Below are 23555 nucleotides of genomic sequence, written 5' to 3'. Positions count from 1 at the left end.
AGGTTAGAAACTGAACTTGACTATATTTATTTTGCTGTGTTTCCATGCAAAAATCAAACATCTTTGATCCCCATTTATAAAGTGGAGATGAATTTACACATTTTATAGAGCTGTTGACTAAGGATTATGGATAATTTATGTAAATGTGTAGGAACCACTACAGGCACTTAGTATGTGATAGCCATGGCTCCATTACAAAAGGTTTAATATCAGGAGGGGTGTATGTGTGTGTTTGTGTGTGTGTGTATACATACTTTTAGTATATGTGTTAGTGAATCCTTTTCTTAGCCAAATCTTAAGCCCTTATACAGAAAGAAAAAAAAAATGAAATTAAGAGAACAGAGATTGGGTGAGGCTGGTAAAGGGAGAAAGGAGTGTTGTCTGGCCAGTGCTTGTCGTGGCCCTCAGCAAGCTTCCATGGCCATCCCTGTTGCCCTTTACAGAGGCCTAGAGTTCTAGAGAACAGAATGGAAACCATGCTAATGGATTTTAAACACCTAAAGTGCAAGAATGGAATCTTCTTTATTAACTGATACAGGTATCACATGTGGCCTTGCACTAAGTAGGTGATTGGCCACAGCTTACTGCTCCACTACTGAAGTTTTTGCTCCATGTTTGACTACATAACAGAGTTATCATTTGGAGGAGAATTAGGAAACCCACTAGCAAGCCTATGTCATTTAATGGATGTAATAATAACATCATATTTTTTTCCAGATCTAGGTTGGAATTTGCCCCTGACAAATAAGAAAATGAGGAGTAATGCAAGCGATATGTTGGCTGCAGCATTGGAGCAGATGGATGGTATCATAGCAGGTGATCTGCATCTTGTGAAAGACAGAATCACAACATTTACTCTGCTCACTTCACTTTTTTATTACAACTTTCATATTATCTTTTCACTTGATTTTCATTTTTTAGCCCTATGTCTTTTGCTTCCCTGTAATTTCGTTTTTGTTCCTCTTCTCCATTTTCTGCCAGCATTATTCTCAAACATTATTTTAAAATATCAAAAATTCCAGTTCCATCCTAGGTTTCTAATCAAGGATAAAGAATCTGCATCTCAGGTGGTTCTGGTGTAGGTGGTCTGTGGACCATATTTTGAGGGACACTGCTCTACCCAGTAACCATGAATGTTCTGATCTGTTTTCCTGAATTCAAAATTCACTTTCTGCCAGTGACTCTCATATCTATTTTTTTTTTTTTTAAGAGAGGGGAGGTCTTGCTCTGTTGCTCAAGCTGGAGTGCAGTGAATAACATGTGAATAACATGCATAGTGCAACCTTGAAATGCTGGGCTCAAGCAATCGTCCCACCTCAAGTACCTGCGATTACAGGCACGTGCCACTGCACCCAGCTTGGTCCATCTATTTACCTTCCCAATTCTTTGCTAAGCTTCCAGTCCCTGTCTCTAATTTCCAACCAGATATCTCTCTGGAAAAGTCCTATAGGCACATCAGCATAATCATTTAACACATTGAGCTCATTATCTTTCCTTGGAATTTACTCTAATAGCCTTTATCTGGGTTCATTTCATAACCCTTCATCCACAGTTTTTCTAAGCCAGAAATCATTTGGTCCAATATTGGTGCAGAATGAATTAGTTCTAATATTTGTATTTTCTGATCTTCCACTTTCTTATCCATGATCTCCACGATGCCAGCACATCTCACACCAAAGCCCACCAGGCTCTTTTTCTTTCTATACCCCTTGATTGGCCTCCTCGTTAGGAATTGGACCATGGATATTTACCATCAACTACATGGTTTTAATTTTTGCACCATGTAAATCTGACTTGGAGAGATTTATGTGATTGAATTCTCTTTTTTCTGTTTCTTTTGATTGTTCCTTACTGTGACTAGACTGGTTTACCACCTTCGGCTTTGGTATTTTTATCTAACATAAATCCCGTTGCTCTCTCTGTGATTTTGTTTAACTTAGGTTCTAAGGCCCTGGAATATTCCAATGGGATTTTCGATTGCCAATCTCCCACCTCTCCATTCATGGGAAGTTTGCGAGCTCTGCACCTTGTGGAAGACCTGCGTGGATTGTTAGAGATGATGGAAACAGATGAGAAAGAAGGTTTGAGATGCCAGATCCCAGATTCAACAGCAGAAACGCTTATTGAATGGCTTCAGAGTCAAATGGTAGGGTCTGCCTGTTATAAATTCTGTGTTATGAATCCTTTGTTGCTTATTCTAAAATTTAGAACATAGAATAGCTGATTAGAACAAAAAAAGTATAGGGCAACAGATGTGCTCTATTTTATTCCTTAAGATATCTTAATTTTCTTTTGACTCTAAGGATAACTTTTTAAAAAGTGCTATTAGTGTACATTTTATAAATACCAACAACAGGGCACCTGATTCTGCCCATAAAAACAGACTGGCTTTTAGATTGTGCTTGAATGACCTCCTGTGGCTTAAATCAAATAGTCCTATAAGGGAAAGAATCTTGCACGTAGTAGATGATTTCTTAGTTGTGTTGGGTTATTCATTATAAAGGACCCAATGGCAATGCTAAGTGGAAAGCATAATGAAAGACATTCAAAAAGCCACAGCGGTTTCTAGCAGTATTTGACCTGAAGTGCCATCTGGTGGTTTGTTTCAATCTTTTCAGTTCCAGTTCTCGAATTAAATTGTGGATTTGGGCCTTTAACCCATTTACGCATAGTGTTCCATTATCGGAACGCTAAGCTTGTGGGAGTTATTTATATCCTACTGCTCAAGGTCATTGCCAAGTTCTGATTTTTCACAGAAAAATTTGCAACCTTCAGCATAAATGGGTTAATAGTGTTACTCACTAAACAACAAGGCCTCTTTCTAGGCATCCTTCTCAAAAATTGATGATGTGGTAGAGCCACCCTTTGTCTGGGTACAGCGGTAAATACCAGGGTTTTAATCTGTGATGAACACATAAAATCAAAAGAGTGTCACAAAAGCAGATTCAGTGGAGGACAGAGGAAAGGAGATATTTTGTGCTTAAAGGATATTCAATTTTCAGTAAGATGCACTAATACACTTACGAGTGAACTGTGTTTATATAAAAACTAATGAGAATTGTATGAAAAATTGTGATCTACTTTTGGATCTGTGGTAGACATGAAAACTGCTTGCTTTGGGAACCTTAAGAGTACATCCTACAGCTAAAACATTTTCATATGATGTGACACAAATACTAGAGCTCCCAGCCAGTCCTGTGCTGAATACTCTGTGTTCCCACCTGGTTTACCTCTGCATTTCTGAGTGCAAATAGTAGAATCCATCCTTTAGCGGGTATGCAGCTATGCAAACTTGACCATTGGAGATATTTTACTCGTTAAAACACATAATGCCTTACTATTATACTTTATATTTCCTCTGCAAATTTTTCTTCCAGAGATTTAAAGGTCCAGGTTTGCTGATTTCTTTGGGGATTGCTTCATGCTCTGAAATTGGTGTTTCCTGGCATATTCCTTAGTCTGTTTCAATGTCGTATCTCACCCCTTCTTTACTCCATGTTCTTCCGACCATTTAGCATGCAGTAGAAAGGGACTTTACTATTGTTAGAAGTATCTATTTCTATCCCACACCCAGAGGCCACCAATGGCAATAGTAGCCTAAGCATACCTGTAGTTCAATTTTTGACATGTGTCTAAAACATTTCCATTAACATGTGCTTAATCTGTTCTGTGAAAGTATGTCCAGAAATGATAAAAAGTAATGATGATTACATCTGAATATAAGTTAGATCATGACACTCACTCCTTTTTTCAGAAACTGCCAATGGCATCACATCTTACTCAGAGTAAAAACCACAGTGCTTACTGTGGGCTGCAAGGCCTTGTAGGATTTGCTCCCCATGACTTTCTGACCTCATCTCTCATCACACATCTCCTTATTCACTCCACACCAAGCACATGGGCTGTTTCACTGATTCTTAAATATGCCAGGTACACTGGCCTCTGAGCCTTTCCACTGGCTTTTCCAGGCACTGGCTTTTCACTCTGCCTGGAAAGCTCTTTCCCCAGATATTTGTATGGCTAGCTCCGTCATATTCTTCTGGTATTTACTCAAAAGTCCTCCTCTCAGTGAGGCCTTGCATCACCACCCTAACTAAAATTATACCCATTTATTCTTTATCTTACATCTCCCTGCTTTATTTTGTTCTTAGCATTCACCACTTTCTTATGTGCAGTGTATTTGTGACGTTTATATGATTTATTTTCTGTCTTTTCAACTGGAATGTAAGCATCATGAATCTGATCTTTGCCCTTAGTTTTAAAAAGTTCCTGTATCCTTAGTGCTTAAAAGAATGCCTGGCTCAGTAGTTATATTTGTAATGAATGATGCTCCATGGATGATAAAGTGGAATGCACGTTTGAATGAATGGAAGTTGTTTTAAATGTATGCTTTGGATGGGTAATGTCTTGTTGACCAATGTTTTTAGTTGCTTTCTATCTTATTATTTGACATTTTAACCGTAAGAATCCATAAAATGACAAATATTTTATAGAACTAATGAAGATTCAGTTTTTATCCTAAAAGTAACAATAACAAAATAAACTAGATGTGGATCCAGAGAGATAAGGGACTTTTGTTGCTGTTGCTAAATTTATTTATATCCATCTAACTTATTTATAAGAATTCCTCACCTTGACCCCAACCTTTCAAATTACGTGTGTTTTCTCGCACACAGAGAATGACAGGATGAAAGAAGAAAGAGAGCAAAAGGCAAAAAGAGCAGGACTGGCTGTTTGGAACCATAAAAGCATAGGAGTGAAATTGAGTTGTCACCACACACCCACCAAAAAGCAAACTTGGGCCAGCATTGGGAATCCAACAAGTAGAAGATTATATGCTTATAATTAGTGATTGGCTGATAATATTAGATTTTTCCAATTTAATATTTCAGAAGTTAGGATGTGTTTTATGATCTTAAAATGGGGATATGTATACATTTTAGCTCAGATCCATCCTCCCTTTCTCTCTCCCTTCTTTCCTTTTTTTTTTTTATTGAGATACTTAGAATAGTCCATTTTAGAGACAGAAAGTACATTGGTGACTGCCAGGAGCTGAGGGGAGCAGGGAATGGGAAGATAATACTTATTGTACATAGAATTTCAGTTTTGCAAGATGAAAAGAGTTTATTTAGATGGATGATGGTGATGGCTGCAAAATAATGTAAATGTACTTACTACCACTGAACTATACACTTTAGAAGGGTTAAAATGCTAAATTTTCCATGTGTATTTTACAATAAAAAGTTAAAATTGATGGCATTCTAGAATTTAAGGAACACAGAATCCTAGCAAATTCCCCCTTCATATTTGAGTATGGGGAAACTGCCCAAATAAAAGAGATTGTGATGTTTAAAAAAAGGAAGCAGTGAATGATAAGGCAGGAGTGCATCTAGGCAGTTTCAAATGCAGGCTGCAGTAACAGCAGACCTGAATTTTAATGTTGGCCGTAACTCTTCAAAGCTTGTATGACCTTGTGAAAATGTCTGAAGTTCTGTGTCTTGGTTTTCTCATCTGTAAAATGGGGATGATGGTTACTGCCACTTAGGATTGTAAGGATCCTATGAACTAATGTATGCTGAGGGCTTATGAATACGCCTGGAAAAAGGCTAGTCAGAAAGGCAATACTGAAGAGTAGAGTGTGTGTAGAGAAGAGAATAGAGGGAGAATGTTTAACAGGAACCCTTTGCAGTGAGGGAAACAGTTGGGTCCAGTTGCAAGGGGATTTAGGTTACAAACCACACATACATAGTTCCCTTCTTGCGATAAAAGAGTGCAAACATTTCTCAGACTACAGAGAAGCTTCTGGAATATTTTAGAAAAACTTAAATTCAAAAATTTTTGGAAATAATTATGTATCTGTAAATAATAACAGATAAGGCCAGGCGCGGTGGCTCAAGCCTGTAATCCCAGCACTTTGGGAGGCCGAGACGGGCGGATCACGAGGTCAGGAGATCGAGACCATCCTGGCTAACACGGTGAAACCCCATCTCTACTAAAAATACAAAAACTAGCCGGGCGAGGTGGCGGGTGCCTGTAGTCCCAGCTACTCGGGAGGCTGAGGCAGGAGAATGGCGTAAACCCGGGAGGCGGAGCTTGCAGTGAGCTGAGATCTGGCCACTGCACTCCAGTCCGGGCGACAGAGTGAGACTCCGCCTCAAAAAAAAAAAAAAATAAAATAATAATAATAATAATAACAGATAAATAATTATGGTTCCTTTCATGTTTAATGATGGCCAACTTGAGAGGCCCTGTAGTTTAAGATGGATACTAACCTTTTCATTAGTGCAACTGGGCATTTGCAGTTCCAACTATCATTTTGCCTGGGCCAGGGAGATCCCTTGGTTTCTTGTAGGATGCATGTTATTTCTTTACTACTGATTGCTACTGCCTGTTTGTTTCATATGATCAGACACTGAATGTGATCAAATACCAACACTAGTAACCTGTTACAATGAAGGGACATTAAATCTGTAAGAATGAATTTACAAGTGTAGCTGTAGGCTTCTAGAAATGAACAAATTTCTTTTAAAACTCAGAAGTGTGTCTCCTTGGTTAAAAAAAACTATAGACTATGACGTATTTGTTTAGTTACTAAGGCTGAATTTTCTGTCTTGATTGTGAAATATTATAATGTGTTAACACAGATATTAATAATGGAGAATTACTTGCTTTATGAAGCTCCAGATTCAAGAAGGCAAATAGAAAAATATGTCTAATTGTTTGAGTCAAGCAAGTAGTTATTTACTTTAGGTCTAACTTGATGAGTTGCCCTGGAACATTCTTATAATTTTTTTTTTAACTGAGGATCATGACCTTGATCCATGTCAGCAGGGGATCAGGTAGTGAAATCCCAAAGATGTCTGACTATTTGGCAGTTTTAATTATGAGGCCATCTCAAAGTCAGCAGAAATTACAAAAATACAATTTTCAACAAAGAGTGAAATACTAATGGTGAATACTAATGGTAGTAACTACAAAGCAGGCATCATCACCCATGAGATAGAGTGTAAACAGGGGAAATGAGGTGTTCTGGACTGGCTTCAGACCTGTTAAATCATCATAATACACTTCTCTCTTATTTTTACATTAAAAGTTAGATAACATTAATCCCAAAGGCATATTTTTAAAAGTTGCTATAAAAATAAAAATACTCAGAACTTAAAAGAGTTCAACCACGGGACGTGCTCTCTGCAGGGATTCTGGCTGTTCTCCCTGAGTCCCTGACTCCCAGCCCCACGACACAGTCCCCTTCCTACAACCCTCTGATCCCTGCTGCTTTCTGACCGGCTTTGCTTTTCATCTGTGCCTCTAGGAAATGTTTTCTCAGGCCTCGGCAAACAAGATACATCTTAAGATTATATCCCGTAGGTGATCACAATTATCTGAGTCATGCGGTGCCTCACTGAGACATCCTAGCTAAAATTAAGGCAGTTTTCCCCGTAGTCTTCAAGTAAACTCCCATGGAAAGTGTTCACAGACACAGAAAAACAAATTGACCAAATCAGCAGAATTCTTAGTTTACAGAGGTAAAAGATGTACTTTTCATGGAATCCTAGGCCACTGGTATTTGTTAGGATTGAATGGAAAGAGGTTTCCCTGTTCCTTTAGGAAAGTGAGTTAAGAAAGAAAAAGTGACAAGAACAATAGGGACTTTTTCTTGGTCCCATGTTATCCTTCCCAAAATAGAAGACAGATTCCTTCTCTAGATCTCTGTATCCTGTCACACGTTGCTGGCTTTCAACAAATGTTGAATAAACGAGTGAATGAAGATATTGAATGAATGAAGTTGCTGCTGTACTAGGATGGGAGCCGGCGCTTTGCCTCTAGGGACACTGGGACCTTCTTTTTTCTCTGTCCTTCTCAAATTCAGGGGACTTAGGTGTATACCTATGACTAGGGTAATATTATTGTCTAAACGTGTGCCCCCCGCTTGCCCACTGTGAAGCTCATGCCCTTATTCCATCACACCCAGTGAGAGGACAGGGGAGTGGAGTACTGCCACTGCCTGGTTGCTTGGTTTCCAGCATCACTGATACCATGTTCTTTGACTCTATGGACAGTAGTGGTGTAAGATGCCTTATTATGCTATTGAACTCAAATGCTCTTCATGGCTGGAGGATTCAAGTCTTAATCTCTCCTCCTAGTTCAGAGTCTAGTGGAGAGCAAGCATGCAGTAAATGTTTGCATGCGTGGCAGAGGTATAATTCCAAGTAGACAATACTGTCATAGTAATTATTTATTTTGGTAACTAGAGATAACGTTTACTTAAAGGAGATTTCATGGACTGAGCCTTACTCTTCCTTTCTTGATACTGAATGTTTAAAAACAGAATTATGAAATCAAGACTCCATGACAGCTTTAATAACTAGTTTTAAAAATAAGTATAATGACTGGATGGAATGTGGTCTGTGCATGCATTTGTGTATATGTAGTATTACTAATCCAGCTGTGCTTTAACATCTGTTGACCTTAAAATGGGGGCTGTTTTCTTTTCCCCATTTTAATTTAGGTACTCACCATTCTGATTTAGGACTATTACACTCAAAATTGGTTTCTGTTTTGTAAAATAAATAAGCATAATAATGGCAAATCACTGCTTGTATGTTGATTTTGGATTTAGACAGGACAGCAGAGCTCAGGAAAGAACAAAGCAAAACAAAGGGGAAACAGGGAAGAAGACAACTGTAGACCAATGCAAACCAATAGAACCCAGAAAATCAAAGGAAAACACAGCATGATGTTACAAGTAAAAACAGCGGGTGAGACTCCTACCTTACATGAATTAATAACTGTTGAAATGGAGTGGCGAGTACATGGCGTTTCATCACGCTCATTTCTCAACTTTAAATCTATTTAAAATTTTCTGTAATAAAAAACATTTTTTAAACAGATGCAAAGGAAAGATGTTAACATTTCTTATGTCTTTATGCTTGATTGTAATACTTGATAATTTAAAGGAAGTTGATATAAAAAGAAGGCTTTCTAGCTGGGGAGGGTGACCACACCCACCTTTAAATATGGGGCCTATAACTCAGCTCACACCCAACCAATCAGGTAGTAAAGAGAGCTCATTAAAATACCAATTAGGCTAAAAGCAGGAGGGAAAGAAATAATCAAATCATCTATCACGTGAGAGCACAGGGGGAGGGACAATAATCAGGATATAAACCCAGGCATTTGAACCAGCACTGGCAACCCCCTTGGGGTCCCCTCCTGTTGTGTGGGAGCTCTGTTTTCACTCTATTAAATCTTGCAACTGCAAAAATAAATAAATAATAAATAAGTAAATAAATAAATAAAAGAAGGCTTTCCACTTATGATGGTGAAGGGAAAAGTAGATGGTGTTCTAATGTTATGTGTAGCACCTGCCATGTAGAGTCAGGGAATTCGTTTTCCAGGTGAGGTTCCTGGCTAGCTCTAAGATTCTTTAATTCTATGAGGGATAAAGCTTTTTAGATGTGTTTCTCCCCATCATGCCAGGAAAACCTGGCAGAAGCCATAAGTTCCTTAATTAAATCAAAGTACCAGTGTTACAGTTGAGTTAGATCTCTCTCCCTGACTCTCCACACACACTATTGGTTGGATACTGTACTGTTGAAATCCCCACGTTGATTCCAGTTTCGACTTAGCTGAATTGGATGTGGTCAATAAAAGGTTGCATCATGAGCTAAAGTAGAAAGGTAAAGTGATTTAGGCTGCTCTTCCGTGCTTTGAAAGTCAGATTGACTCAACAGGAGTTTATACTTAAATACATTTTAAATTAGGTGCTCAGGATTTTATAAGCACCGTGGAAGAATCAAAAGAAATGTAAGACACTTTTGCACTGAGAAACTTAGGCTGAGTGACCAACTCACATAAAATTATTAGTCATCCACCTGAGGCAGAATAGGATGAAACACTAAAGAGCACAGTTTAAGACAAGACCCCGAAGGTCAGCCAGTAGATGGGGAAAGGAGAATGGCACAATGTAATGAGGAGGAGGTAGAAATGGGTTATGAAAGATGGATTGACCTGAGAGGGAGGAGTGGGAGGTGAGTAGAGTGTTGGGTACAAAACCTTGGGATAGTTGTTGTAAAGGAAAATGGAAGAAAGCTCATTAAAAGGAAGAAATGGAAAATGGTAAATAGAAGTGGTGATTACAGGTCCCAGTGAAACAGGAAATCAAGGTTCCAAACTAGAAGTGCAATGATGAGCTTTCAGGAAGGAGTTAAGGATCAGTTCTCCCAAGCCTGCAGGAAGAAAGAAAGGAAAGAAATAAGAGGTAATATATATTATACTATTACACACCGAGGAAGAAAGTGTCTAGGGGAGCTCACACAAGATGGCCTTAACTATTGTCCATTACAAAGACTCTGAGATCACCTCCTAAACATAGTGGGAAGAGAGAGTACAGGCTTGGGGAGAAAGGAGCCAGTCTAGATAGAGGTCAACCATGGAGTGCATACCAGATTATAGAGGACACATAAATAAAGACTCACTGAGAAGCAAGAAGGCCAGATCAAAACCAAACCTGCAGTCATCTTTTATTCAACCCGTGTTTATTGAACACCTGTCGTCATTCTTCCATTCAACAGACATTTAGTTATCACCCACTGTATGTCACATGCCAAGGCAAATCTACTTGCAAAGAATGCAGAGTCTATTAGAAGAGAGAGACATGTATGCAGTCAAGTCTAACCTTAGTGCATTCAGAGAAACACCTGCTGTAATGAAGATTCATCTAGATACTGTTGCTGGCACATAGTAAACAGTGAATTCAAGGAAAACTTCACAGACCAAGCCCTAATAGAGGTGGACCTTAAGGAATGGGGAAAGAAGAAGAAAGGGTGGGAAAAGACGGTCCGTGCAGAAGGAGTAAAAGTAGTGTGTGAGAGAGCATGCCGTATATGGGGAGGTTTTGAGTGACCTGGTAGGTAGAAGAATATGGGAGTTGGAGGAAGAATAGAGACAATAGGGTATTTACCTAATGGATCTTACTGCCAACATTCTTAATGCAAAGAAACAAAATTGGCAGAAATATAAACACATGTGGACAGAACAGTCTTTACCTACTTAACACAAGGATATAACATTGATTGCTCTTAAATTCTGCTTTATGTTCCTATGGTGAGTTTTAATATACTAAACTACCCTTGAGCATTGAGTGCTTGTAAGTATCAATACCATATTGAGAAACATAAATATGCTCATTTTGAGTCAATTTTCAGTATCTGTTTCTATTTGGGGCTAATTTTGGAGAACTGGTTTTGGATCACCTCACTTCCATATCATACAAAGTAGCTTGGAAGGAAACACTGCTCTCCTCTTGCTATAATTTCCTCCAACCAGAAGAAAGATCAGTTTTGTTTTGTTTTTCTTAAGACAGGGTCTTGCTTTGTTGCCCAACCTGGAGTGCAGTGGTGCAAACACGGCTCACTGTAGCCTCCACCTCCCGGGCTCAAGTGATCCTCCTTCCTTAGTCTCCAGAGTAACTAGGACCACAGGTGCACACCACTAAGCTTGGCTAAGTACTTTTTGGTTTAGTTTTTTTTTGTTTTTGTTTTTTAAGAGATAGGGTCTTGCCATGTTGCCTAGGCTGGCCTCAAACTTCTGGACTCACACAATTCTCAGCCTCCCAAAGTGCTGGAATTACAGATATGTACCACTACCCTTGGCCAGTTTTACTTTTTGTCCTCACTAAACAGCAGATTTTTTCTACTTACTGAAATGTATCTGTTTCTGAAATATTGTTACTTGTGTGGGATTTTAAAAACAGATGCCTGTTAATGTCTATAATCAAAATAAGGAATTTAAACTTCTACAGGGCCTGTCTTGGCACTTTCTTAAGATTGAGAACATGGATTATGCATCCTGGCCGTTTTCCAAAAAACTACCCCCGAGAAGTTATGCACAATTTATTTTTATGTTAGTCCCTGGGAATAGAAGTTGTCTAGGCCACTCCATCACACTCTTCATAATACTTGTAATTTAATGCCGGGCACTTCAGTTAACAACATGAGCAGAATTATGCCGTGGTAATTGTGGAGGTGTGTGGTGAAGCAGCTGATTGTAAAATTTTAATCCACTCTAAATATGCATTGCACCCTTACTCAGTTAGCCTCTGATTCTTTGTGGCCTTTTGGAAAATGTATTCAGTATGTAAAGTTTTTAGAAAAAGCATTCTGAAATCTTCCTTTTCATTCAAGCCCTGTTTTTTTTTCCCCCTCTTCCCAGCACATGACTTTTGTTATTTCAAGAATTGATACTGGAAACCACATTTATTGGAAAGATAGAACAATGGTATCAGTTAATTCTGGAAAAACAGTAGATGTCATATCAGATATGCCCTGGGGAGCAAGGTTATACAGTTTGTATTTTTTCTGGTTCTAAATCTGAAGGTATTATTTTCTTTTTCAGTTGAACCCTGGGTGGCCCCATCTAACACTTTTGGATTTCAGCTGACTTTTATTTCTATTGTATTTGAATGAAGAATCAGGAAATTCTATTGGGATTACATTATCTTATGGTTATGTTGAGATTACGAGAGACACCACTTATGCTACTACATACATTTCGAAATGATGTTTTTAGGTTTTCTGTTCTTTGTGAGCCTCTTCGTGTGTCTCTTTCATGACTTGCATGTGAGACAGCTGAGGAAGAAACCATCTATACTTCGTTTCTCAGTCTATACTTCCTTTGGCATTTATACAACGCTTAAATATACTGAAACATGATGTTTTTTAAAAAGTGTCCGGGGACAGGAGGGAGGGGAAGAAATAGTAAGTAAGCATCAATATATGCCGAGCACTGAGCCAGATGCTGGGGAGGTTACAAAATGAATTATAGGCTCTGCCCTGGAATAGAAGGTAACGTTATACAAAGAAGCAAACTCACAAGTTAATAAGGTCAGAACAGAAAGTGTTAAAATGCAGATAAGTGAGGCTAGTCGGCACTACCAGGGGAAGTCACTGTGGCCTGAGTGTTTACACTTTCGGAGGAAGAGAGACAGACCCCAACAGCTAGGGGTGCCCCCTACACACTCACAAAGCTTTGCCTGCCCTTGGGTGTGTGCCTGCTCTCAGTGGAGATACCAGTATCCACTGTGCCTTGTGGGTCATTATTTTTTGCTTGTTAAGAAATGTTTAGTTTGGCAAAAACGTGCTTATACACTTAACATGCCTGTCTTACCTCTTTTGTGGTAAATGAACCAAATTGCATTCTCGTGTTTTCTGTTTGACAGTGACAGCTGTGCCAGATTCAATTCAGGCCCCTTGGACTAAGAACACTTGTGATTATCATGTATCTACAATATATCATTCTTAGAGAAGATCAGCCTTACCCATATTATCTCCTTTTTCAGACAAATGGACACCTACCTGGGAACGGAGATGTGTATCAAGAAAGGCTGGCACGTTTAGAAAATGATAAAGAATCCCTCATTCTTCAGGCAAGTGATTTTTAAATACTGTTCTTTCCTTGCAGCATGCTTACAAAGACTGTTTTAAATTGGTGGCAAATTCAGATTGCTTGCAACCTGACTGCTAATAGAAACCAGTTCTATTAGCAACCAGACTGCTAATAGAAAGAAGCATGGTAAGCCATCTGTATATAATAGGGAGTAGTGGACTGGGGCAAAATGATGGTTTGTACACCCAGTTTAGAAGGAGCTGCCATTAATCAACCTCAGCTCTTCCGGGACCAGTCTGAATACAGGTGCAATGTCATCTGATTTCATCTGTCATCTGATCTGATCGATTTTTTTTTTGGAGGCAGGGTCTTCTTACATTGCCCAGGCTAGTCTTGAACTCCTAGGCTCAAAGAATCTTCCTACCTCAGCCTCCTAAGTAGCTGGGATTACAGGTGTGCAGCACTACACTTGGCTAGATCTGACTTTAAAATATATTTTAATATATATCAGAAATTTGGATATATGAATAGAGCATAAAATCTGCATATATGTAAGTTTATATTTCTGAATCTGAAATCTGAATAAATATATTTAATTTTTCAATTTTAAAAATGATAACCTGTGTGCAGCCTGGGTGACAGAGCGAGACTCCGTCTCAAGAAAAAAAAAAAATGATACCCTGTGTGAGACAAAACACAACAGTGACTAGAATCCTCCTTGTGGGCTAATTTGAGTTTGTTTCTTCATAATGTTTCAAATGCTTGACAAACATTTTTCTTTGGTATATTAAGCAAAATGAAATGAAGTATGTTTTTCTTTGGTATACGGAGCAAAATGAATTGAAGTATATTTACTGGGTGATGATTATTGGGGAAAATCTCAGAGATCGGCTCTAAGCACTAGAGTTGAAGGACTAACCCAACAGCTCCTCATGGACCTTTGAGTATATTGAGCTGCCCCCTGGCTTTGAAGACATCTGTGATCAGTGTCATCTTCAAAGAGCTCATGGAATTTGAATTCCCTGGGTTCTTTTCCTTATTCTTCTTGCAGTATCGAATTTGAATAGCTCTTGATAATTTCTATTTGAAACATTAACTTCATTTCCTCTCCTCTAATCCTATCTCCACCCTGCCCGCAAAAAAAGATGTGCACACTCTCCCTCATAAATGGTTGAAGTGGCTTTAACCAAAAAATAGTGTACATTCCTAATCTACACAAATTTTCTCTGAAATTGTACAGGGCTCCTTAAATCAAAAAGCAACATATAAATAGGAATGCGAGGGATCACCGTCTTCTTGGTACTTCTCAGATTTTTTTTCTTTACAATCGTATGAGTAGTAGGATCATTCCTTTTTTTGTTCCATTTAGAGAAATAACGTATGCAGTTGGACCCAAATTCTTTTTCACTCATCGCAGTGTTTTATTCTAAATACAGCTAAGTGTGTTAACAGACCAGGTGGAGGATGAGGGAGAGAAGATTAGAGATTTGGAGTTTTGTCTTGAAGAGTTGAAGAGCACAGAGAGAAGTTGAATGCCACAAAAGAAATACTGCAGCGGGTATGTGCAGAGGCCAAAACCAAAATAGCATTTCCCTGCTGAACTATTTGAGATGCTACATTTCTATGTTGTGTTTGCTCTGATGCAGCAGTAAGTTTCTTGATTCACTTAGACCAGCACATTTAAAAAAAAAAATTGAGAGTAGCAGAGTCTCAAAACACATGCACACAATATAAAGTGTTTATGTAATTAGAATCTGCAACAAAATGTCAATAGGATTGTGGCTTATTTTAATTTTCTTTCTTTGCATTCAGTTGGTTTCCTAACTCTCGCCTATAAGCGTATGTTTTATGATTAAGAAAAAATAATAATAGTAAAAAATCTAAGAATCCAATTTAAAAGTGGGTGAAGATTTGAATAGACGTTTCTCAAAAGAAGACATACAAATGGCAAATAGATATATGAAAAGGTGCTCAACATCATTGATCATCAGAGAAATGCAAATCAAAACTGCACTCATTGTAGAGATACTATCTCACCCCAGCTAAAAGGGCTTTTATCCAAAAGACAGGCAGTAACAAATGCTGGCAAGGATGTGGAGAAAAGGGAACCCTAGTACACTGTTGGTGGGAATGTAAATTCATACAACGACTTTGGAGAACACAGTTTGGAGATTCCTCAAAAAACTAAAAATAGAGCTACCATATAATCCAGCAATGCCACCGCTGGATATATACCCAAGGAAAGGAAATCAGTATATCAAATAAGTATCTGTGTTCTTGTGTTCGCTGCAGCTCTGTTCACAGCCACCAAGATTTGGAAGCAACCTAAATGTCCATCAACAAATGGCTGGATAAAGAAAATATGGTACTTATACACAATGGAGTACGATTCAGCCATAAAAAAGAATGAGATTCAGTCATTTGCAACAACATGAATGGAACTGGAGGTCATTATGTGTAAAATAAGCCAAGCACAGAAAGATAAACATCTCATGTTCTCACTTATTTGTGGGATCTAAAAATAAAACAATTGAACCCATGGAGATAGAGTAGAGGGATGGTTACCAGAGGCTGGTTAGGGTAGTGAGGGATGAAGGGAGAGGTGGAGGATGGTGAAGGGGTACAAAATAATAGTTTCCATGAATAAGGCCTAGTAATTAGTAGCATGTCAGGGTTACTATAGTCAATAATTTAATTATATGTTTGAAATTAAGAATATAACTGGATTGTTTGTAACCCAAAGGATAAATGCTTGAGAAGATGGAGACCCCATCTTCCATGATGTGATTATTACCCATTGCAAGCACGAATCAAAACATGTACCCCATGAATGTATATACCTACTATGTACCCACAAAATTAGAAAAGAAAATATCTCTGTCAGGTCGTGGATGGAGTATGCACTTGAGCAAAACCTCCTAGGTTTCCATTCCTGCTGTGTCTTTATTTTTTCTTTTTCCCTGTATGACATTAGGCAAGTTCCTAACCTCTCTGTTACTATGTTTCCTCATGTTTTGATTAAGGATAATAAGAATTTCTACCTGATAAATTTTTTGTGAGGATTGTAACAGTATTTGTTACAACCGGTGCCTGGTGTATAGCAAACATAGTATCATCATAATCAATGTTATCATCAGACTGAAGTATATATGTGGTTTATGCATGTGTATCTACGTAACATATGTCTCCCTCAGTAAACTGACATGTGCTTATTTCTGCTCAAAGGAGGGTAATGAAAGTGGATGGTTTTTTATTTTATTTTATTTTATTTTGTCTTATTTCTGAGACGGAATCTTGTTGCCCGGGCTGGAGTGCAATGGCAGGATCTCGGCTCACTGTAACCTCCGCCTCCTGGGTTCAAGTAATTCTCCTGCGTCAGCCTCTTGAGAAGCTGGGATTACAGGCACCCATCACTATGCCCAGCAAATTTTTGTATTTTTAGTAGAGACAGGGTTTCACCATACTGTCCAGGCTTATCTCAAACTCCTGACCTCAAGCGATCTGCCTGCCTCGGCCTCCCAAAATGCTGGGATTACAGGCGTGAGCCACCGTGCCCAGTCTAAAGTGAATAATTTTTTAAAAGTGTGTATATTCAGTAATTATACTTTACTACATCCTCTACTTAATAGGTGCTGCTTTGCAATCATAAATGAGGTAAATTCACATGTGGCTGTTTATAATAAAAGAATTATTGAATGTATCTTTTAAATTCTAATAGGAGCTTCTAAGTAGGACATTCTTAGAAACTCAGAAGTTGGATCTGATGGCTGAAATATCTATCTTGAAGTTGAAACTGACGGCTGTAGAGAAGGACAGACTGGATTATGAAGATAAGTTCAGAGACACAGAGGTGAGTGATACAGTCTCCCCTCTCACTCTCTCTGTCAGTCTGTCTCTGTCTCATACACATGCATTCCTAGGGCAAAGTTGAGATTCTCTGGAGGTGTGCAAGGAAGGCAGTGAATTACTATGTGCCTCATCCTGCTTCATTTTAAGGATAATCTTTGATTACATTGACTTTTTATCACAAAATGCTAATGACAATTTTTAGTTTTAGACTTTTGATATGAAATATGAATCCTTTCATTAACCTTTAGAAATACTTTTGACTTTAGGATATTTGGAGCATCTGTCCATTCATACTAGTTTTCTTAATTTTGTAAATAATGGGCTTAAATGCATGGCTGTACTAGTAGTTATTATTTAGGCACACTGATTATTTACTATATAATTGGATTTAAAAAATCTGTATAGAAAACATACTAACATTATATAATCACAAAACCACAGAGCCTTTTTGAGGGATCGTATTGATGAATATCACTAAGGACTCATATTATGCAAGGATGATTGGTTAACCGGGAAAAGGTGATTTTTTTCTTTGAACTTGAATTCTGACCTGTTAGATGACAAATCACAAATATGTTATTGAATAATGTCAAACAGCTCTTAAACTAATTCATAAGAAGAAAATATATATAATCTAATTGAAATAGTGTATGATTATTAAGTGACTGCTAAGGAGTAATTGTATAATTATGATAGATAATATTTTGCCCATTTTATAAGAGACCACAATTTAAAAGCCTATAGGTTTATTGGGAAGTGTATTTCATTATAGCATCCCTTCTCTTAGCCTTTGTGAACTTGAATCATTATACTTAGGAGTTTAAAATAATCCCTATTCACAAAGTTTTATTTCCTTATAGCATTGTTCTACTTGTAATTTTTGGCATTCATAGACAATTTTGTCCTGTAGTCTATGAATTTGTGACCCAGGAATATATGCATGTCTTTGTAAAAAGAGAGAAGCTGGCCAGGCACAGTGGCTCACAGCTGTAATCCCAACACTTTGGGAGTCCAAGGAGGGTGGATCACTTGAGGTCAGGAGTTAAAGACCAGCTTGGTCAACATGGTGAAACCCTTGTCTCTACTAAAAATACAAAAACTAGCTGGGTGTGGTGGCAGGCACCCGTAATCCCAGCTACTCGGGAGGCTGATGCCACCCTGGAGGTGGAGGTTGCAGTGAGCAAGATGGCAGCATTGCACTCCAGCCTGGGTGACAGAGCAAGACTCTGTTTTTAAAAAAAAAAAAAAGAGAGAGGGGGAGAGAAGCAGAAATATAGTAACCATTGTAGGGATCTTTGTGGCTTGTAGTAAAAATAAGTCATCTCCCACGCAGAGTATTTGAGTGCCTCTTTTGGTGGTGTTAATATTGCTTAACACTCTAATTTTGTTTCCTGCTCTCTGGGCTCTGGACAAAAATACACCACTATTTATCAGAATACTTGGACAAGTTTTATGAGCAAATTGTTTCTTTAAAAAGTGACACTAAATAAAATAAAAAGTGGCAGTAGAAAAGGTGCAAAATTGTGTTGTGTTATGTAAACATTAAGATTGGTTTCTCTTTCATTTTCTAATTATAAAATTAGATGAATAGCAGGGCCCTCATCCACTTTCCAATTGAGAATTGTCATCAAACTTACAGTAAACTCAATCCCTGATAAGCTTCTAATAAAAATTCAACACTATTGCTAAAACGTATGCACATACCCAGAGATTAGAGAATAGTTGATAAACTTTGTGATGTTATATATGACAATAATTAAAATAGTCCACAAAATTAAAACTGATTTGACTATTCTCATGTTCCTGTTATCATCCACTTAATAAAAATAAAATATTTCCCTGCCTATTTCATAATCTTAAGGATTCATGGGCTTAAAGGATTTAATTTTCATTTCTTTCTCCCATATTGGGTTGATGAGAAATCCATATTTTTGTGGACAAAGGGAGAAATTACAAATTAAAAAAAATACCCATGTATCACTGAGAAGGTTCAAAAGGTAAATGGCTTTACTAAATAATGTGATATATTTAAAATATAAAATAGCATTCTATAAAATAGAATGGAAATAGCACTCTATGAAATAGCATTCATAGAGTCATTTTTAAGATAGAAATATCTGACAAATAATAGATATTAAGCTACATTTCTTAATCAAAATTATAGTCACCTTTTATTTTCATAAGCCCATCACTTTGGGCAGAGGCATTGGGGATTTAAATGAATGATTTTGTTTGTTTGTTTGTTTGTTTTTGACAGAGTCTTGCTCTTTTGTCAGGCTGGAGTGCAGTGGGGCAATCTCAGCTCACTGCAACCTCTGCCTCCCGGGTTCAAGCGATTCTCCTGCTTCAGCCTCCTGAGTAACTGGGATTATGGGCGTGCGCCACCACACCTGGCCAATTTTTTGTATTTTAGTAGAGACAGGTTTCACCATGTTGGCCAGGATGGTCTTGATCTCCTGACCTTGTGATTCACCCATCTTGGCCTCCCAAAGTGCTAGGATTACAGGCATGAGCCACCACTCCCAGCCAATGCTTTGTTTATTAAGGAGGTAGATTTATTTCTGTTTGTCTCATCTGATTCATTCAACTTTAACTCTAGGAGCTGGTGACTTCTTAAGATGTCCAAGCTGCTATTTTGTAGGTATAGGTAACTGTGTTACCACTTTCCTAATGCACTTTCTTGTTTCTTCTTGGACAGGAGCTGATTCAGAAGATCAATGATTTGAGGTTAAAAGTCAGCGAAATGGACAGCGAGAGACTTCAGTATGAAAAAAAGCATGAATCAACCAAAGTAAGTTTTTCTCACGGGTTAACATTTTCAAACAAATGGCTCCACTGTTCATCTATGCCCAATAATATAAATAACATGTTTTCTACTTAGTATATGATAAAGAAGGTACTTTAAAAGTAAACGAAGTTCCCCCCAAGCTGAAACCTTCTTGAATTTAAACACCACTGATCCGAATTTAAAAACAAGGCTTAATTCTTCCGACAGAACATAACCTGCCCTTTCTCTGAGTTGTATCTAACCTCCTTTACAAACTGGTACTATTTTCTCAGTTACTTAGCTTGTCTTTTTCTATCTGTAGTTTTCTTTCACTCCTCTGTCTCTCTACCAGTCTTTAATGGCCAAACTTTCTAGCATGAAAATCAAGGTGGGTCAGATGCAGTATGAAAAGCAGCGGATGGAACAAAAATGGGAGTCACTGAAGGTGTAGTAGACGTTGGGTGATGGGGTCCGTGGCCTGTTGCTTTCTGGCGTGTGTTGTTTTGCTGTGATGATGTTTTAGTGGCATTTGCATTCATTCTGTGTGTGTGTCACCTGTTGATTAAAATCACCTAGCTGATTGAAGGAACAATGGGATCCTTGATGTTGTTTTCAGAAATACATGAAATAATTAGTGAAATATAATAAACAGGTAAAATGAAAGAATTTATAAATTAAACTCTCTTAGACTGAGACCCAAGCCTAGTAAAATAATTGTAAACATTCACCTGTGAAAGAATTCTGTTTCGTATCCACAGTAGAGGTCACTTTCCTCTTTAGTGACTTTCTTGATGGTAAATGTACAGCAGTTGACATTATCATGGCTGCGAATAGAAATGACTGCTGAGAAGCAGCACGGTGAGAACAGGTTCACACTTCCTGCCAGCGCTACTGAAAATTTTTTGTACTTGTCCACTGTGCTCCTACCAGAAGTCAAAACTATAGGGCCAAGTGCCTTGCCTCATTGGAGAACTACGTCTTCTCATAATACTAAATGTAGTAAATATATCTTTAGAGATTCTGAAAGTAAAATGTGGCATTGAATATAAAGCTGTACGTCTTAGCATTGCATAGTTGTATTTTCTGTGTTAAATACAGCCAGCAAAATTTGTTTGCTAAAGCTAATTCTTTACTAAAAGAAAACTGAAAATTTAAACATTAGTGCATAGAATGATGAACTTGAAATCTTATGTACAGTTGTATGGTTAAAAATTAAAAGAGGGCTTAAGTATCTGTTTTCTAATTTATTTTTTCCCATTGTTACAGGAGATTGTGTCCTTTCATCTTAGTGATGAAGGTGAATTATTTAATTCCCTGATTTGGCTAAAGTTGTTCATGACTTGCTACCTTACCCATTAATGAAACTGTGCTTGTCAAGGAAACATGAGTGCCAACTTGAAATGCCAAATAAATGTCAAGCTAGTCTTTTCCAATTTGCATTTTATTTTGCTTTTATGACACTAAGTATCTAATTTGATTATCTTCCTTGACTAACTTGGTCATATTTTTAAAACTGATGTAAGATTTAAACCTTAGGGCTATCCTATCCCTAATTATACTTTAAAAGATCTCTTTTTAATTTGATTACAAAGAAACTTGAAATAATTATACAATAACTATTATAAATGGGACTTCTGCTAATAATCTTTTTTTTTTTTTTTTTTTTGAGACAGAATCTCACTCTGTCGCCCAAGCTGAAGTACAGTGATGCAACCTCGGCTCACTGCAACCTCCACCTCCTGGTTTCAAGCAATTCCCCTGCCTCTGCCTCCAGAGCAGGTGGGATTACAGGTGCACGTCACCACTTCCAGCTAATTTTTTGTATTTTTAGTAAAGTCGGAGTTTCACCATGTTGGCCAGGCTGGTCTTGAACTCTTGACCTCAAGTGATCTGCCCACCTTGGCCTCCCAAAGTGCTGGGATTACAGGTATGAGCCACCATGCCTGGTCTTCTGATAGTCTTGCTTCCTGCTTTTTATTGCCTTTGCCTGATTTCTGATGCTTGCGTGTAAATTTTGTGGGTTTTGTTTTGTTTTTGTTTTTGTTTTTGTTTTGAGACGGAGTCTTGCTCTGTTTCCCAGGTTGGAGTGCAATGGCACGATCTTGGCTTACTGCAACCTCTGCTTCCCAGTTCAATCAATTCTCCTGCCTCAGCCTCAGGAGTAGCTGGGATTACAGACGGGCACTACCACACCTGGATAGTTTTTTTGTATTTTTAGTAGAGATGGGGTTTCATCATGTTGGCTAGGCTGGTCTCAAACTCCTGACCTCAATTGATCCACCCGCCTCAGCCTCCCAAAATGCTAGAATTACAAGCATGAGCCACCATGCCAGCTGCTTCTAAATTCTTGTAGATTTGTTTCATTCATAAAACCTGATTATTGATTTAAAGAGCTAACATGCTCTCTGAATGTTCTTTTTTAGTCATGATCTGCTATTTTTAAATGAATTTGTAACTTGTAGGATGAACTGGCATCTTTAAAAGAACAACTAGAAGAAAAGGAATCTGAAGTAAAAAGGCTACAAGAAAAATTGGTTTGCAGGATGAAAGGAGAAGGGGTTGAAATTGTTGATAGAGGTAAGAAGATATATTTCACGTTTGTCATCTTGTTTTTTTAAGTCCTCCAAAATCTGTGGAAGAAACCGAGGATAGTCAATGTATAGTTTTAGCATCAAAGAAAGAGTAGCAGAATCCAGTCAGGCCCAGAACCACAGGGAATTCTCCAAGACTCTTTACTGTGACTGGGAATCCATTAACTTCCTCTTCAGCAGCAGGAAAAGGGGAATTCTGTACTTTATTTGGTGTTTAGGATTACTAGACTAAATTCTCATCACAAGCATGGACTTGTCTCAATTGCAATGCAAGGGAATGTATGCCGAAAGAGTTAAAAAGAACCATCCGTGTCCCAGGATTGCTGCCCTCAGAACTGAAATTACATAAAGTAAGGGACTTAGAAACTGTTCTGCCCTTTTGACAGAAGAGAAAAATGGCTCTGTATCTTTGTAAAAATTAGTAAAAAATGTATACCAGGGATTAAGCCCTCCACATTTTAGAAAGCAAAAATAGGCTACTTCTGTTTTTGGAAAAATGCATGAATTTATCCAAAATTTTTTTTTATAACTGAAGAAATTTGTTCTGAGTATTATATGGACCATCATTTCTAATAAAGTAGGTGTATATGATAGAAAATAGCCTGAATGAAATGTTTTTTAAAATTATATTTGGAAATATAATATGCATAACATCTGGCAGCACTAGGTTAAATTTAACCTTTCTTTGTAATTATGAATGATGACTGTGGCACTATGAGACACCAGCCGTGTTCTGAGCAAGAACATGTGAAGGATAGGCTAGCGTTCTGGAAAAGATGCTGTAATGTTGATGAAGGCAGAACTCATGCACTAGACAGCAGAACTTTATGATGATCAGTTTACTCTTTCTTCCCAACTTCTCTAGCAAAGATTGTCTTCAATCTGTTGACAGAACAATCAGGCTTTAAAATAAAGAAGTGCAATTCAATGAAGACAGGTAAGATAATAAGAGAGCATTTGGT

The 23555-nt window shown here is 37.9% G+C and overlaps 1 protein-coding gene across 1 annotated transcript; it reads left to right on the top strand.

Moving 5' to 3' along the window:
* The first annotated feature begins 502 nt into the window (after positions 1-502).
* LOC117090359 (liprin-beta-1-like) lies at positions 503-22635 on the top strand. The gene is given in 8 exon segments (XM_033222599.1): positions 503-816; positions 1941-2146; positions 13340-13426; positions 14823-14894; positions 14897-14944; positions 17105-17236; positions 19934-20026; positions 22465-22635. Coding segments are annotated over 8 exon segments (999 nt in total). The 5' UTR covers positions 503-611; the 3' UTR covers positions 22621-22635.
* Positions 22636-23555: the final 920 nt, after the last annotated feature.

This window comes from Trachypithecus francoisi, unplaced genomic scaffold (genome assembly GCF_009764315.1).
Source record: "Trachypithecus francoisi isolate TF-2019V2 unplaced genomic scaffold, Tfra_2.0 Lachesis_group11, whole genome shotgun sequence".
Classification (NCBI taxonomy): Eukaryota; Metazoa; Chordata; class Mammalia; order Primates; family Cercopithecidae; genus Trachypithecus; species Trachypithecus francoisi.
The sequence above is the reverse complement of the archived record's forward strand: the minus strand, read 5'-3'. Positions and strand labels throughout refer to the sequence as shown.